General features: G+C 46.3%; 2 protein-coding genes across 3 annotated transcripts in view; both read right to left on the reverse strand.

Moving 5' to 3' along the window:
- CD247 (CD247 molecule) overlaps positions 1-18096 on the reverse strand; it is an 89323-nt gene that overhangs the window by 53108 nt on the left and 18119 nt on the right. The window lies entirely within an intron of this gene.
- LOC116749549 (V-type proton ATPase subunit e 1-like) lies at positions 4385-5009 on the reverse strand. The gene has a single exon (XM_032624010.1). It carries the CDS (start codon positions 5007-5009, stop codon positions 4764-4766), a length of 246 nt encoding a protein of 81 aa, XP_032479901.1. The 3' UTR covers positions 4385-4763.

Genomic DNA, 18096 nt, shown 5'->3' on the forward strand with positions numbered 1-18096 from the left:
TTGAGCTCTTTCTCAGTGTCGCCCCTGGGTTAAGGGCTAACACGGGTTACGTCTTTGGATCCTCACAACAGCCATATGAGATAGGTGTTATTGCACCCATTTTACGGATAGAGGTGCTGAGGCTTTGAGAAGTTAAGTTAAATGTCCAAGGTCCCACAGTTAGAATATGGCAGAGCAGCATTCGAATGCTGATGGTTTGCCTTCAAAGCCAAGACTCGTCACTCTGTTGCTGTACTTTTTTTGCAAATTCTCTTCCATTCTCTCATTCCTCTTCCACAACTTCCGCCTTCCCTTCCTTTTCCTAACGAAGTATGTTTGATGATAATGGTGTCAGTGGGGAATGGAGGAGAAGTCTGACTGATAAGGAGAGGTAGAGAAACCCTTCTTGGTCTTGACCACCATGGTTACAAACGGCCATCAGTTCTGCCCTTTGGAGAGCAGGCCAGGAGGGGTGTGATGTGTATCCTGTCACACGTGAGATCTCCAACAGATGGAGATAGGCCTGGAGTTTAGGAAGCTTCACGAGGAAGGTGGGTGATGCAAAGTTTGGGCCCGTGAATGCACCAGAGGCAGGCTCCAGGAAGCAGGGACACTGAGGGGAGGGGAGACCTAGCAAGTCTACTGCCGGGAATTTATTCCAAGGAGCTAACCCCAAATGTGGGTATAGATATATGCACACGAATGCCCACAGCAGCACTGTTCATAATGCATCAAAATGTGAAGCCATTTAAATGTCCAAAAATAGGCAGTGGTGGCATAAATTATGGCACTCTATGGGCACTAAAATTGATATAGAGAAATACTTAACAAGAAGGAAAGATGGCTATGACTTATTGTTCAGTGAAAAAAAGTTACAAAACTAAATGCACATATTCAAACCTCGAAGGACAGTCACCAACATACTAATGAGTCTCGGTAGCAAAATTTTTTAAAATGATTTTTGTTTTCTCTTTGTTCTTTTCTATATTTACTAAGTTTTCCACAATAAGTATGCTTTGATCTCGTACTCATTAAAATATGAAAAATGTTGTGTTTTAAAGTGTGTGTGTTGGGCTTCTCTGTTGGCCCAGTGGTTAAGAATCTGCCTGCCAATGCAGGGGACACGGGTTCGATCCCTGGTCCGGGAAGATCCCACATACCGGGGAGCAAAGCCCGTGCACCACAACTACTGAGCCTGCACTCTAGAGCCTGCGAGCCACAACTACTGAGCCCGTGTGCTGCAACAAGAGAAGCCACTGCAATGTGCACCGCAACGAAGAGTAGCCCATGCTCACCACAACTAGAGAAAGCCCGTGTGCAGCAACGAAGATCCAACGCAGCCAAAAATAAAATAAATAAAAGTGTGTGTGTTGTAGGTTCTAAAAGCAGGTATTAAAATCCACCCAATTTTAAATAGGATGAAGTAGAATTGCTGACTTCCAAGTCATCTTTTGCTTATTTCTCATTTTCTTTAGTATTCTAGGACAGGAGAACGTTTCTTGGTGGTGAATTACTACTTTTAGGGGCAGCATCAAGTAAATAAGGACACAAAGATTGTAAATATTGTTGGTATTTGATCTAGAAATAGTACTCATCTCCTTGGATACCTATTATCCTAGAATTTAGAGTTAAAATAAGACACAGGGATGGGGGAAGGAGCCTGGCAGAGCAGAAGGAACACTGGGCTGGCAGTCCATCCTGGGCTGAAGATCTAGAACCACAAACTGTCAATTGGAACAAACCTAGAACTCCCTATAGAAGGGGCACCGAACCCCATCCATGACCTGAATTCCACCTCTAGCATCTTTCTGGCTCAACCCCCAGCTTCATGATTCTGCTACCTCCTTTCTTGGGGCCAGTGAACTAAAGGGATTAGGACAAAGGAGATCTCCTAGCTTCTTTACCAAGCATAAATTCCATGATGCAGAGGGGAAGAGAGATGGTACTAAAAAAGTCTCCTTTGTTGTTTTACCCAGGGCTGTCCTGACCAAATATCCTTTTGAGGGTCTGGCCCTTTCTCCTTGGTGCCTAGTATAGACCCTGCTGCAGATATGTGATGGGTGCTAGCAGCTTGGCCTTGGGATCCTGGCCATGGCAGCTCTCTGCCACCCTTCCTGTCCTCCGGCCTCTCCTCCAGCCCCAGCCAGGGCAGCAACTTCCGTGCTGCTCAGGTGAAGAGCTGCCTTCCCATCTGCCCATCTGTTCACATTTCAATCCCTCTGTGGCTTAGTGACTTTGGTTGTTTTTCACACCCCAGAACAGATCAGCTGCTAAAACCAACGATGCTTTTGACATATTTCTACATGAATCCACACCTTTCTATTTGTTCTAGAACACTCAGGTCCCTCAAGAGTCAGAGGAACGGGGACATTGGAGAGGGAACAGGTGGAGAGGGCCTTGAGGGAGCTCGAGATGGGCACATGCTTCAGAGATCATCAGAAAACACTTGAGATTAGCTCAGACAGACCTGGCCACTGGCAGACATCCCATTTGACATTTCTAACGTTATCTGTTCAGGCATTCATTTCCTTTTAATTTATAGTAATAGAAAATATTTATTATAGTGCTACTATGTGCCTAGCTCCATCTGAGCCCTTTAATTCCCAAATTCTTTAAGGTAGGTAGAGTTATTTTGATTTTATAAAGGAGCAGACAGTTTCAGAGAGGTTTAGTCACTTGCCCAGGGTCACCTAGCTAGGTAGTGATAAAGCCAGAATTTCGATTTAGGTCTGGTTGCCTCCTAAATCTACACACTTCCTGCTGAAACTGACCTCCCTCGGTCCCACCGTCTGGATGGAAATGCAAATGGAAGACAGAAGGAGGCACTTGCCAACTGTGGATACCCAATGTCAAGTGGCTGCTTTCCATGATTTATAGCTGTTGCCCTTGGGAAGAGCTGTCAAAAAGCCATTCTCACAGGACAGCCCTGTCGGGGAAAGTGATTAGCAATGGATCTATTGCTAGCCTCCTGTGCTGGTCAACTTAATGACCAAAATGAAGTCAGACTAGATGGTCCATCAGGACCTAACCCATCAATGAGTGATTAACCCACAAAAATGATGACTTTAATCCACCGATTCTCAACCAGGGGCAGATTTTGCCCCCTAGGATTTTGGCAACATCTGCAGACATCTGGGGTTATCACAACTTGGAGGTGCCATGGGCATCTAGTGGGTGGAGGGCAGGGATGCTGCTAAATGTGCTACAATGCACAGGACTGCCTCCCACAGCAAAGAATTATCCAGCCCTATATGCCATAGTGCAGAGGTTGAAAAGCCCTGCTCTGTCAAATACCTCAATCAAAAGGTATTTGACACACCTGGAGGCCAAATACCAAAAACAGTAGCTATTTTGTTCCTGCAAAATTGTCACTAGGGTTAAACTGTACAAGAATTAGTGGTGACCAAGGTGTCCACACCCTGTTAGGCTAGTCATTTGGCATTGTATATTTTTTCCAGTTTGCCTTCTTCAAGAGTGGCCCATGGAATTTACTTAGCCCTTCTTTGGGTTAAAATCAGGAATGGAAATTTTGACCTCTAAGAGGAAAATAAATAGAAAATGAAAGTGTGTGTAATAATGGAAGCTCGTATGCAAATTTTAGTTGAGTGTATTCTTTTCTATAAGGTTGCTCACCCCGCTGCATGTCACTGCTCCAGGCCACAGATATACCTACAACCTGTCCACACGTTAACTTTCTGGGAGAAGAACTTGGATTTGGACCCAGAAGAATGAAATTCAATTTCCAGCTCTACCAATATAACTAATCTTGAGCAAATCACTTATCTTTTTTAAGCTTTAGCTTAAAGAGAGCCCCCACCAATAAAAGGGGGCTAACCTATACATTTCAAAGGGATATGAATTTTTCATTGAAGTAATTTACATTAAAGCACTTGGCAAAACTATAAAGTGTGATCGAAGCACTCACAAGATGACGATCACACACAGAGGGCTTCTCCTCCATGGGGCATGTGGGTTTTCTTTATGAGATTTTTCCACGTTATCACTGCCTATGTAAGTTTCTCCTGGGTGATATTCTATTTCTCATGCTGCACTGGAGAAATACTCATTATATCATGAAAGGGAGACTGAATTCAACTTATTTTACTCATGTCCCAGAGGAGATACTGCTTCTGAGAAGACAATACATCCTTTACAATGAGAAGGCTTAGGATCAGGCAGACAACGTTTATGATGTAGCTTTCCATTTTCCCGATGATGAGATCTTGACATCACCCAACGCTTTCTTTTCTTTTCTCCATAGAAAGCAGAAAAATAATTTATTCCAAAAGAGGGCAGAAATAAGAAATTCAACATGAAAATATACTTTGGTATAGTTCTGGTGGGACAGATTTTCCCTCTGAACATGTTCTCCTACTGACTGCCCCACTGGAGTCTTATTGTCATGTAACAGTTTTTAAACACGTCGCCGATTCTCATATTGTAAGCAGGCAGGAGCCATCTTCAGATCCACAGTTTGCAAGGAGAGAATAATGTTATTTCTCAGAAGAACAGCACTTTCTATCTCGGAAGATTACATAAACACTTTATAGAGGCAGCACAGTTTAGATTCAAAAGGCACATCACTCATCAAAGTGTAAAACAGGTGAGAGGAAAAAGTACTGCTTTGTAGAATAAATATTCAAATGTTGTGTGAACGTTTAAGGCAGCTGACGGCCAAAGTGGGTGACTCAAGGAAGGTGGTCTGGGTATGGAGGTGATTTTGCATCTAGAGGGGTTTTCTTTGTGATCTCAATGACTGAGCACTGGAGAGCAGGTCTTCTTCCTCAAGGCCAGTGATGCTTGATGTACCAGATGGTTTCGTTTTTCAACTGTGGTCCAAAGAGAGGGTTGATTTGGGCCAGAATTGCCATCAGCCAAAAGAGACAGCAGCAAACTGAACAGGTCATCAACATGGTGATGATAACTCCCCAGTTGGGGCCCTTAGGGATGAACCAGGGCACCAGGAAGCCAACGAAGCCCCAGAACACACTCATCACGATGAGAGGCACGGTGCGGCCGGTATATGCCATGGTTGCTGCGAGAGGTGCCAGCCCCTGCCCCGCCGCCTCACTTTGGTCCCACTGGAAGTCCCAATGCTTTCTTGTCCTACAATAATTCTTACCACTTTGAGCCAGACTCTTACTGCTCTATAATTCTCATCTGTTTTTGTCTTTCCTTAACAGGATGCTGGATTTTTACTTTCAAAATCAACACAATTTCAAGGGTTAAAGAAGGCTGAAAATAGAATATGACATCCTTTTATTATAACCTGAATTTAAGATTAGAGAGGTGGCCTGTACACGGACGTGTGTTATTATTTAACTTTTATCTGATGATCATCTCGAAGCACGGGTAGCAATTCTAACACACATGATTTCTCATAACTGCCCCTGACCCCTTGCCTGTAAAGGCTTGTTATACAGAGCAGAATTATCATGAGGACGATTAAGCTGTGTGTCGTGATGTGCTGTGAGTTCCTGAGAACAGAAACTCCCATGACTAAACGCTCCATGAACAGAGCGAATCAGAGAATAATAACAAGTGCATTTACCACTCAGGCCAGCCGAATCACATTGGGGTTTCCATTTCTCTTTAGTGAGAGAGCAATCGACCTTGAAGATACTCCCCCGGCAAATGTAGGTCATTTTTTGTTTTAAGCTCACACCTGTGCTATCTGCTCACTGGAGCCAACCACCCACTCCAGCTGGGCAGCTGCCTAAGAAGGGCACCTCAGGTGTCTCCCTGGTACTATGGGCTGGGATCAGGCGAGATGGGCAGACACTTACTGACAGGGCCTCCTTTCAGACGCAGAGCTGGAAAACCAGGCATACGAAGTAGTCGAGGTAGATTTGGACCCAAGCATCTGACTTCTGATCCCATTGTTCTTAACCAGGGGTGGCAAAATATGGCCTACGACCCAAATCTGGGTAGCTGCCTGCTCGTAAACAAAGTTTTTTGGAACATCGCCATGCTTTCTTTTTTTTTTTTCCAGCCCCTGCTGGATCAATTGCATCCAACCCCATTACCACACGTCAGTGGGTGGGCCCTGAGCAACTGCAAATGGTGCTGGCAGGAGGTACAGGCTGCAGGTGGCTTGGTGGTTGTCCCTGTGCCCCAGGGAGAGAGCCTGAGGCAGGTCTGTCTTAAAGCCTATGGGGAAACATGTGGTCAGGAGCGCCCTAATCGCCCAGAGAGAGATTCAGACCTGGTCTCAGCATCCCACACCATAGCCCCCTCCTCTGATGGCACCTCTTCCTGCAGTCGTATTCATGGTGGAGCTCAGCACAGTGAGGACCCTGGGAATGGCAGGCATCGAACCTAGGCGGCACCACTCACTAACGACAGTCCTGAGACTAGTCTCTTAGAGCTTTTGGTTTTCTCACCCATAAAATGGAGCACTGCTGCCGAGTACCTCATGGGGTTGTCATAAGACTGAATGGGCTGTGTGGTGGGACCCTATGTGGAAACACCGGGTGCAGGCAGGCACGCGATAAACATCGTTAGAGATGGAAGTTGAAGGTAAATGGAAAGTTGGCAACAAGGGAAAGAATCTGAAATAAATGAAGACTGTTCTGCTTCAGGATGTGGTCCCTTTCTCCTAAATCAGCTGAGCAAGAAGGACTCCTTGCTGACGATGTGAACCTCACTGAGTGGTCGTCTCTCACAAAGGAGGGGGCCATTTTCCAGCAGTAGAATAAAAGCTGTGCTGCTTCTAGTCAACACTCTCCTCTCACAACCGCCCATACCCACAGCCCAGAGATCCCTGAGGTGCTGGTTGCTAGCAAGAAGAGAAAAGGAATCCTAGAAATTACTTTCTTTGCCATGAATATCCTTTTTTTTTTTTTTTTTTTTTTGCGGTACACGGGCCTCTCACTGTTGTGGCCTCTCCCCTTGCGGAGCACAGGCTCCGGACGCGCAGGCTCAGTGGCCATGGCTCACGGGCCCAGCCGCTCCATGGCACGTGGGATCTTCCCGGACCGGGGCACGAACCCATGTCCCCTGCATCGGCAGGCGGACTATCAACCACTGCACCACCAGGGAAGCCCTGAATATCCTTTTAATACATTTTCTTGTCCCTTTCCTACCTCCTAATTCTCTCTCTCTCTCTCTCTCTCTCTCTCTCACACACACACACACACACACACACACACACAATCTTCTTGCAACAGCAGAGAAAATCAAGGTCATCCCTAGTCCTGGTCTACATACCTGTGTTTGTAAACAAGCATGTCTCGCTAGAGTCAAAATTTATTCTTAACTAAAACACATTCACAAGGCCTTTCCTTGCAGTCAGGGCCCTCATCCAGTTTCTCAAATGCTCATGGGCTGCAGAAAGCTACAGAGAAATGGCCAGTTCCTTGTGACTCTTGCCAAGAAGAACATGTTTGAAGCATTTCTTGACTCAGAACTGAACTGGAACCACCCTGCCTCACAACTGGGGCCCCCGGCAGCTGTTACCTGGAAACACAAATTCATCTGTTCTTCCTTCACCAGCCAAGGAGACCACACAGAAGGCAGGAGGTGCCAGCCACAGCTGCTACCCTAGCCCTTCCTCCTGTCAGGGTCCCTCTGCCATCCAGACAACTGCTATGTGGAGTCGAGATGGAGCTTGGGAAAGGAGGGTCTGGAGCAGGTAGAAGAACTGTCTCAAAATCCAGAACAAGCCCTGCCTCTTGAATTACCATTCAGATTCATTTCGAGATTGCAGAATGTGCTGGCAATGTTTTTCTAAAGGGCAACCCCGGTGCTCCTGAGATGGGAAGCACCCTCCTCTCTGACATGTTTATTCCATCTTCCGGAGGGAGGGAGGGGACCAAGTTGGCTCAGCAACCCCACAGTCTGCATCTACACCAGTCACTTCAGCAGGAGCTTGACAGTCAACCAGGCTGGAAACGAACACCTATGCCTTGAGCTAAAAGTGTCTTTCCGTTAGAGATACCTAATGGCAAAGACCTCGGTGCATTTAACATGTCTCTTTCCCTTCCTCATTGAGCCACATCATGGAGAATGACAATCAGTGTTCAAAACAAATAAATCGAGCCATCATAGAAACAACTCTTCCAGATAGTCTTAGGAGAGGTTGAGAAGTATCTTCTTGTATTTAGGTAAGAAATTAAAATGATGACTCAAATCTTAATTACAGCAAGGGACTTGTTGCATGGTGCTTGGGGAGTTTCACAATCTCTCTGTACCCCTGAGGTACCGTTTTCAAAAGGGTGTCTTAGTTTGGGTTCTTCCAGAAGCAGACCCTGAGACAAAGATTGGAATACAGGTACTTTATTTGGGAGATGTTCCAAGGAAGCATTGGTAGGTGTTATGGACTGAACTGTGCCCTGCAAAAGACTGTTCAAGTCCTAAACCCCTCCCCCTACCCAGTACCTGTGAATGTGATCTTATTTGGAAATAACGTGTTGGCAGATGCTCAAGTTAAGATGAGGTCACTGGAGTGGGCTCTAATCCTATAGGACTGTGTCCTTATAAAAAGGGGATGTTTGGACACAAAGACAGACTGGGTCGTGTGGAGATGGAGACAGAGATCAGGGTGATGCATCTACAAGCCAAGGAGTGCCAAAAATTGCCAGGAAACAGCGAGAAGCTAGGGGAGAGGCATGGAACAGAGTCTCTCTCAGAAGGAACCAACCCCGCTAACACACTGATTTTGGACTTCTACCCTCCAGAACTGTGAGAGAATCAATATCTGCTTTTTAAGCCAACCAGTTTGTGGTACTTGGTTACAGCAGCCCTAGGAAATGGATATTGCAAATACGTGCGGGAGTCTGGCAGGAACAGGAAGGAACTCAATAAAGGAAGCCTTATTGGCTAGTTACCCCTGTTAACAACAGGGCTTCATCATGCTGGCAAATTCGAGGACACAACATGGAACAGGGAGTGCAGAGTTACCAAACGTGACGGCAAAGCCTTTTGGGTCAGAATTCAGTCACTGGCTGAGGGCTGCTCCAGCAGGGCATTAATTCTCCTGCACTGGCAGCCTGTAGGTGCACAGGGTGGAGCAGACTCCAGGGCCAGAGCTAGGCCTCGGGCCAAGAGGTGCAGATGGCAACAGCTGGAAGGCAGGCCAGGTGCTGAGGGGGAGGCCAATGCGGTATGAACAGGCACCACCCACTACAAAGGACGTGCTAAACTTTCCTCTGCTGTTGGGAGTTTCTGCTGTAGAATTTAATACATAGGTTATGTAAGAAGAGTAAAGTATCATTGGCCCCTCTTTTCATTGGAACAATCCTGCCAATCAGTGCCCCAAAATGTCCCCCCGATCATTTGCCTGTCCTGATTGCCACGGAGGCGTGAGTAGGGCACGAGAGCTGCTCAAAAGGGACGGAGCTTCTAAGCCCTTACCTGGGCATTTGCACTCATGCTGCTGTCATGCCTTTGATATATACTTCCCTTTCCTGGGGTGTCTTCCTCTCCTCTGCTTTGCATTAAGTCCTACCCACTCAAATCCTTTGACCCCAAAGTGCATCCCTTTACTCCTCCAGCCTAGCTTTCTGATAGCCCTCACATTTTGAACCACTCAATATAGTCCTCCATTGAGCTTTTCTCGATCTGTATTCTGTAGGCCATTTAATAGGGGTTCCCTGAAAAAATAAATGCCAAATGGGGTCAAATCAATTAGCACAGCACTGCCTGCTGTATCTGCCTCTCTTCCTCCTGGGGATGTATGTGTAAGGCACATCTGCAGAGAGAAGGTTCTGACAAGTCCTGCAGTGAAACAACAACAAACAAAACCTTCCTTAAGTTCGCTCAGACTAGCGTTTCCAATACTCCTGTCCCCTCTTTCTGTGGTACAGCATTCCTATCTTGCAGAACACAGTTTGGGAAACAATCCCTTTGTTATAAACTTCAGTGAACAAGGCCTTTAGGAGTCAGCTCCTTTAGATGAGGAAGCTTGGTTCATGTGAGCAGCTGGTCCCAGAGAGGCAAGTCAGTACTGGGCCTGGAGTGGGGGTGGGCTACGTGTCTCAGTCCCAAGGGCCATGAGTGGAAGGTGTCCTCAGGCTCTCATCCCAGAACCATCCTGAGGGTGGGGAATGAGTTTCCAGGGATGCGCAGGGACTACTAAGAACCCTAGCTGGTGTTTCCTGATTTCCTGAGGTAGGACATCCTGTTCCTAACACCAGATCTGCCCTTTTCCAACTTTTTGTGGCAAACAAACCTTGACTCCTCCCTCTAAGTTTATGACAAACGTAGGCTCTTATCCCGCACCCAGAGGCAATGTGGTTCACAGTGGGGGCCAGGTTGACTGGGGCCAAAGTCCAGCTCTGCTAGCTTTGCACCCCTGGGCCTCAGCTCCCCACCTGCATAATGAGGACACCAATAAAAGTCCCACAGGATTAGCTGACCTAATGCATGTAAACAACACAGAAAACAAGCTCCTCTCAACAAGTGTTAACTGTTACTGCAGCTCATATCACTTTACCAGACTATTCGGATACATCTATCAGCCCTCGAAACTGTGAGGTCTCCAAGCACAGCAACTGGGATTTATCACGGTGCAGCACTGACGTGTAATAGTACTTCCTCAGAAAATACATTTAGGATGAATTAAGGCACGGCTATGCTCTGCATTTTATTTCTACCTCTGATAATATTTCTGACAAGGAAATGTATCGTTAAAACATACCCTCTTGGGCTTCCCTGGTGGCACAGTGGTTGAGAGTCCGCCTCCCAATGCAGGGGACACGGGTTCGTGACCAGGTCCGGGAAGATCCCGCATGCTGCGGAGCGGCCAGGCCCGTGAGCCATGGCCGCTGAGTCTGCGCGTCCAGAGCATGTGCTCCGTAACAGGAGAGGCCCACGTACCGCAAAAAAAAAACAACAAAAAAAAACCATACCCTCTTCACTCATAGAAAGATTACCTGATTTTTCTCTCACTGGTTTTAGTCTTCTTTCTCCAGCTAGATTAACCTAACAGATGCCCTGTCATGAATAGAGGTGAGTTTGGCTGCCCGGGCATTGGATCAGTGGGTCACTGTCCTTGTGGTCACCATGGCCCCGGGGCAGTCACAGCAGAGATGTTTAAGATGCCATTGATTTATCTGCACAAAGAGATAATTTTTCTTTTTTCTTTTGCGGTACACAGGCCTCTCACTGTTGTGGCCTCTCCCGTTGCGGAGCACAGGCTCCAGACGCGCAGGCTCAGCGGCCACGGCTCACGGGCCCAGCCGCTCCGCGGCACGTGGGGTCCTCCCAGACCGGGGCACGAACATGTGTGCCCTGCATCGGCAGGTGGACTCTCAACCACTCTGCCACCACAGAAGCCCCAAAGAGATAATTTATCTGTCTCTCTTAATCATGAATGGGGTGCCAGGCAGAGAGGTAAGACACCCAGGTAGAGCTGCATCACAGAAAGTTCTTAAAAAGAATTCTTCCAATCCAAGGAGTCAATCCTGCTCACCCCAGGGAGGTGGTCCATTGGTGAACAACTGTCAGGAAAATCTGGGCACATCCCTCCTTAAGAAAATTAAACGTGTCTGTCTATGCTATGATAATCCAATAAGTGAAAATTCACACTCATGAAAATAGCTAAATTAGAAAATGAACGCTTGCATTACTAAATGATTCAATAACACTCTCCTAAGTATATTTTAAGTGTTGTTATAATATTCTCTTCCACAAAACTTTCCAAGGGCCTCATCTAGCAGGGGAAGGTCCCCTTGTATGTGGCTGATATTTTCTTTTTTAAAAAGCAGTTTTGTTGAGGCATAATTTACATACATAAGGCATTTTCTGAACCTATATGTACTAATAATATACGGAATTTGGGTCACTTGTTCATTCATTAAACTTTTATTTTATACCAATAAAAAGCACTCTGGCTCTGTGTGTGTGTGTGTGTGTGTGTGTGTGTGTGTGTGTGTGTGTGTGTGTTTAGCTTTCTTTTTGCCTGTCTACTGTCTGCCTTGCTCCTGACAGGATTCTGGGAGGAGTGCTGACTTTATTTTCTCCCAGAGGCTGCAGGAGAGTAGGTCCTGTGAACCAAGGCCCTCAAGACAGGCTGCTGTCTTGTAGGTGGGCAGGTCAGGGCCTGTGGCATTAACGGGCAAAAAACTTAAAAACAATGGGAACTTGATCAAATGAGGCTCCCCTGCAGCATCAACTGTCCCTATCCGGGGTTTCCTCACGGTAGGGATGACCCAGTGCTTTTTTGCACCTCCTGAAATAGTTGAAGGCTGTCCCCCTGCTCATGGAAGTGGCCAGTCTGCCACAGTCAGGGCCTCATGGCTAGGATGAACTAACATGGTCCAGCCAGCCGCAGCCCTCTTGCAGTTGCCATTCCAATGTGAGGTCTCGTTCCACACACCTGAGACCCAAGTGCCCAGCTCAGGAAACACCATTCCTTTACAACAGGGCAGCCTGGCGGCCCAGAGGAACGATAGCTGGAGCGAGAATCAAAAGTCCTGGGTTCAAGAACTGACTCTGCTACATGACATTTGGCTGATTTATTGATCTCTTGGACCACCATTTCTTCCCTGGTAAAATCCAGAAGTAAAACTTGAAGGTATCTATCCTTTCCAGCTCATATATTCCGTGATTCTTTCACACCAGGGCAAGGTCACAGAACATCTTTGGGTCACAGAAAATCTTTCCCAAGAGGCTCCGTCTACTGTTCTTATCACTGAAAGTACAACTCACTGACAGCATCCCCCATGCCCACCTCTGCTAATCACAGTATTACCACAGGCCCCTTCTGATTACGAAGTAGTTACACTACATGAGAGGTGCATTCCTGATGATTCTGCAAAATTCAAGTTAATTTCTCACAGGAATAAATACAAAATCAGAGGCACATTATTGTAAAGAGTGCACATAAATTGAGACCTTATTAAGTTTTTGTATTGTATTAGTTTGAATTTACGTAATTCAAAACCCCATTACATGTGATTTGTATATTCCCTTGGAAAGGATTTTTTAAAAACCTTCAGGGAAAAGGAATGAAGGTGATGGGAGAGAAAGATAATGTCATAGGGTCAAACTTGGAGAAAGACCATGGCTTTGAAGGAACTCTACGCGGAAAGCATCCAGGACGATAGAGAGGACTCCCTAGAGAGGACCCAGCGGCACAATACCTGCTTCCTTGGGTGATCATTCTGCACTGAATCTGAGATGATTAGCCAGTTTTGAGGTTAGATTTCTTTCTTTTTTAAGTTGAAATTACTCCAGGCTTGAATGCTGCTGCAAAATATTCTACTCCAAATTTTTAAATCCCGTAGCAGCCAAATCCTCTGTTTATCCCTTGGCACAGAGGAGCCATTTTGTGCTCTTCAAAATGGCTGACAGGAATTTTCTGAGGAAGCTATGGTCTGAAACCAACGAGCAATTAGATCAGCTTTGAGTCTGAGGCTTTCTGTTTACAGCCATAGCTAGAAACACACAGATGTGTTTTTTCCAAACTAAAGAAATCAAGAAATTGTCATGAATATAAAAAGCTGCTCTCCAAACCTTCCCTTTCACATCCTCCCCACTGGCCATTTTGGATTGCAAGAGTTTGTGATTATAACTTTATTCACAATCCGTTTTTGGTTTCCAAGTACCTCCCTCTCCAAGATGAAATTATAAAGCTTTGAAAATTAGAGGCACCCTTCCCCTCACCCCAGAGAGCTATTCCTGACGAGATACTCTGTTGAAATGGAAGGAATTGCTTTATAGCGGCCTCCCTTGTGGAATTATGGATGGGAACATTTAACAATACAGCATTTGCAATGGGCAGGTGAGAGCTGGCCAAGTTTTTAAAGGGGATTTCACAGGCCAGGTCAGCAGGGAGATGGATGGGTGAGCTGCGGTGGATACAATTATTTGACTTTCTGAGCTGTTCTTTTGAAGCCTCTACACTTAATAGAAAGAAAAATAATAAGCCTCTTTGCCAACCTTTTGTAGCTCAATCTTTATTGTTCCCACCGAAATCCAAAGAAAACAGACAAGATTCATTTTGTCCAGAAAGCATTTGTGTATTTTATATAGGTCTGGGTTTTGAAGCATTGATAGTGAAGTGGGAGAAAAGACAAAGATTTCTCTCTAATCTGAAGAAATCAAAGGGGGGAATTTCTGAAGCTCTCTAGCCTAGTTCAAAATAGTCTTGGTTGGTATCTCCTGATATACGCCTCCTTTGCTACTAAACTCAGCATGGAAATTAGCACAGGCTCACAAAACGATGAAAATTAGACCAGACCATAAAGAAGCAAGCCTGTAGGGAAATTAAGACTTTTTCATAAAACCTGAGAACATGACCTACAGAACTAGGGAAGCTTTCTTTTACCTGTGGGCTTTCAATCACTCAACATCCATCTCCAAGACACTGGCCTCATCAGTGCACTGGTTGGGCCAACCATCTGCAGAGTTGTTTGTTTTCCTTGGGGCACAAGAGAAGTGCTTGGTAAATATTTACTCATTGATAAGTGGTTTACCAGATGACTTGTTTTATTTTTGTCTAAGTTAAAAATTCCTTAATTTTTATTCCTGGTACCACTATCACAATTTATAAGACAATATACCTGATGTAAGGAAATGAAAAAGACAAATCTACAAGACATGAAAGACCTTAGGAATGTACATCTAATTGACACTACATTGCAGTAATCAATAGCTATACTTTTTGCAAATTGTGGCTATGACAGTCCTGAACGAGAAGTTTTCCTGTTTAAGCTGCAATAACTTTTCTGACTACGGATGCTTGTTCCTTCTGTAGCACATTTTTACAGTTCCTCTAATGCACTTGGGACGACTGCCTCACAGCAACCTGCAGCTTTCCTGACGACTCCTCACCCTGTCCTGCTAAGAACTTCAACCCTTTTCTGCTGAGTTTTTAGAACCTTCTGATTCCATGTCCACCCCTCCACTACCAGATCCATAACCACCAACACAGGGACTGCTCAAGCTTCTTCCACCAAAACTGCCCCCCTTCATGGGCCCATAATTTGATTACTGTTGTTTACTATAATTTCCAAAATCATTATAGTATCCTCCACTACCATAGTTACCACAACCAAAATGTCCTCCTTCATTATAATCATGATATCCTCTGCCACCGCTAGCACTTCTACCACCTTGGTTTGCATATCCTGGTCCACCACCATGTTAGCCTCCTCTAAGGCTATAACCAGGACCATCACAATAGTTGCCACCATCACCTCCAGATCCATGATATCCACCGTCATCCTGCTGCCACCACCTACCTCCACAACCACAGGCTCCTCTTCAGCCAACGTGTCCTCCATGACCCATAAAGTTGCCACATCCACCTCCACCTCTTTGCAATCCCACAGACCACATTTCTTGCTTAGAAAAGGTCTTCTTCACTTCACAGTTATGCCCCTTGAGAGTGTGGTGTTTCTGAACAACAGTTCTAGCAACTGTATCATGATCACCAAAAATCACAAAAGCAGATTTTCTCTTTTTTTCCACTCTGCCTGTCTTCCATAACGTCTATGATTTCAATCTTGCTATACTTTTCAAAGTAGTCTTTCGAATTAAATTCTTCTGTATCTTCTTTAATACCACCAAGAACAATTTTCTTCACTGTTAGATGGACTCTACAGAAGCCTCTCTAGAAAGAGCTCTCTTTGGCTTCACCACACACACATCAGCCTTGTGTGGTCCAGCACACATTGCCACATCCACTCATGCGACTACAAGAGTAGGTCACAAAACCAAAGGCCCTGGGATGTTTGGTTTGGGGGTCTCTCATCACCATACAGTCTGTGAGTGTGCCCCACTTCTCAAAATGTTCAGCACTCGGACCACCAATGAACAGTTTTCTCAGTTGCGCTAGTTCCTTTGGATCGTGGCCATGGTGCAAAGATATGTATAATTCTAAGTACTTTAGCAAGAACAGCAGATCAAGAAGTATTTTAAAGCAGCAAACTTTTTTTTTTTTAATTCATATTTTCAACTGGGTGTTGCGAAGAAAAGAAAGGACACAGAATTAAATTCTCGTCGCCTTAGAAAGGTCTGTAAGGCCTAAAAATGTGCCATTTGCACCATTTTCTGCCAGGCACCTCCTCCCTTTTCCTTCCAGTTCCACGCTCTCTTTCCCAACAGAGGAGCAAGGCGGCTCTTGTGGGCAAATGTGCCATTCAGATGGTTTGAATAACCAGATATTAAAAATAACTATCAGTATGGCGATACCAACTCTCGACAGCCAGAGTAGGTCACCACAAGCCACCTTATTGAATTGCTTTTCTATTCTGAGGGCAGGAAGAAAGAAAAGCATCAAATGTATTTTGACTCTTGTAGTCAAAATTCAGAGGATGGCCACTGTGGGAGGAACTGGTGAGAATTTGGGGAGCTGGTGACATTTTCTGCTGACGGGTACGTGTTCCTGAAACTGTGTGCTGGGCCTCCACTCTGAGAAGTGCTCACTGTAGGGAACTATTTGTGTTGGGTTTTTAACCTTGAGTTATGAGAACAACAATTTTCCACCTTCCTTTGTCACCTCAACGCTGGTAACAATGTCAACAGTGGGTCTGGGAGATCCCCAGGTATCTGGACTTCGTTATAAGGGGAAGACAGCGTTTCCACAGGTCAGGGTGGGAGTAGGGTAGGCATTCTAAGTAGAGGGAACTGGGAGGAAGGTGGAAAGAAAGAAAGACAGCAGGCTTACTTGGGAGATGGCGGAGTTCTGAGGGCAGTTGGGAGACCTGAGACGTCTCTGCCTCTGTGAAGAAGCTGCTCCCACCTCTCCATGATCCTAGAGATTCTAGCTTGGACAAAAGTTTTCTTGACTCCCTTCTGCACAGAATGCCTGGAATGGGCTCAGTGAAATCTTAGCCCTGCCATTCTCCTGCCTAGCTCGCCAGTTCTAAGCTCAAGCAATGTTTGCCCTTCCTTCTACAGAGCTGTCCTGCTGCCACCATCCTCCTCTTAAACGCACACATTATACACAGAAAGCCACTCACTGGTGCACACAGAAAGACTTACCTGCAGACTCAAGACACGTCCATCTGCATACAAACAGGCGCACACACAATGCACCTACACGCTGGGACACACTGGAACACGTGCACAAACACACAGCCTCACACACACCTTCACATGCACACTGGGGCACAGGCATCTGTACCCCCAGCAGAGCACACAGGTAAACACACACCAGCACATGTGCGTGCCACACCCGCGCCGAGCTATAACCCACAGGACAGGGCCTGGGCACAGGCTGGTCCCACGCTGCAGCCCCCGTTCAGCAGCCTTCTCCTGGGAGCACGCTGCTCTGGCCAGTCTGCCTCCCACAGCTTCAGATCAAAAGCCCCCGCCCCAACCCCAGGCTGTCTCTTCTACTCTGCCTGTAATACCTCCTCCCTCCAAGCCTCCACTGCCACTCCCAGCCTGCATGAGGAAAAGGCAGTCCTAACTCAGGGCCGACATTCACATGATGGCTTCGAGCCAGTGCAACATCTCATGCTGGGGACCTGGTGAAATGAAGGAACACACAGCTGACTTTCTAGTATCTACGGCGCCAGAGAGAAGTGGTGATTTGTTTAATCCTAAATAGTCGTGTTGGTTTGTGCTCTGAGCTATCTTCCCCAACTCCAGGGTTTGGCAAAGGCAATGCACCTAGAACCCAGCAGCCCTGCAAATAGCTGGAGAACCCCTCAGAGACTTCTCCTTTCCCAGCCCTCCTCCCAGTCAGCTTGGGGAGCGGCCCCACTAAGAGCCACCGATATTCACAATCTGGCAATTTAATGCTTCTGCCCTGAGCATCAGATTTCTTATCTTGGTTTGCTTTGCTCCAGTCAACAGCAAAAGGGTTTGCACTCCCTGAGCTCAGCCCAGGCAGATGCAAGTGGACTCAAGGCTAAAATATGACATAAGAAATTAAGAACTGAGGGCTTTCCTGGTGGCGCAGTGGCTAAGAATCCGCCTGCCAATGCAGGGGACACGGGTTCGAGCCCTGGTCCGGGAAGATCCCACATGCTGCAGAGCAACTAAGCCCGTGTGCCACAACTACTGAGCCTGTGCTCTAGAGCCCACGAGCCACAACTACTGAAGCCCGCACGCCTAGAGCCCGTGCTCCGCAACAAGAGAACACAACGAAGAGTAGCCGCTGCGTGCCACTACTAGAGAAAGCCCGTGTGCAGCAACGAAGACCCAACGCAGCCAAAAGTA

Source organism: Phocoena sinus, chromosome 1 (genome assembly GCF_008692025.1).
Source record: "Phocoena sinus isolate mPhoSin1 chromosome 1, mPhoSin1.pri, whole genome shotgun sequence".
NCBI classification, from domain to species: domain Eukaryota; kingdom Metazoa; phylum Chordata; class Mammalia; order Artiodactyla; family Phocoenidae; genus Phocoena; species Phocoena sinus.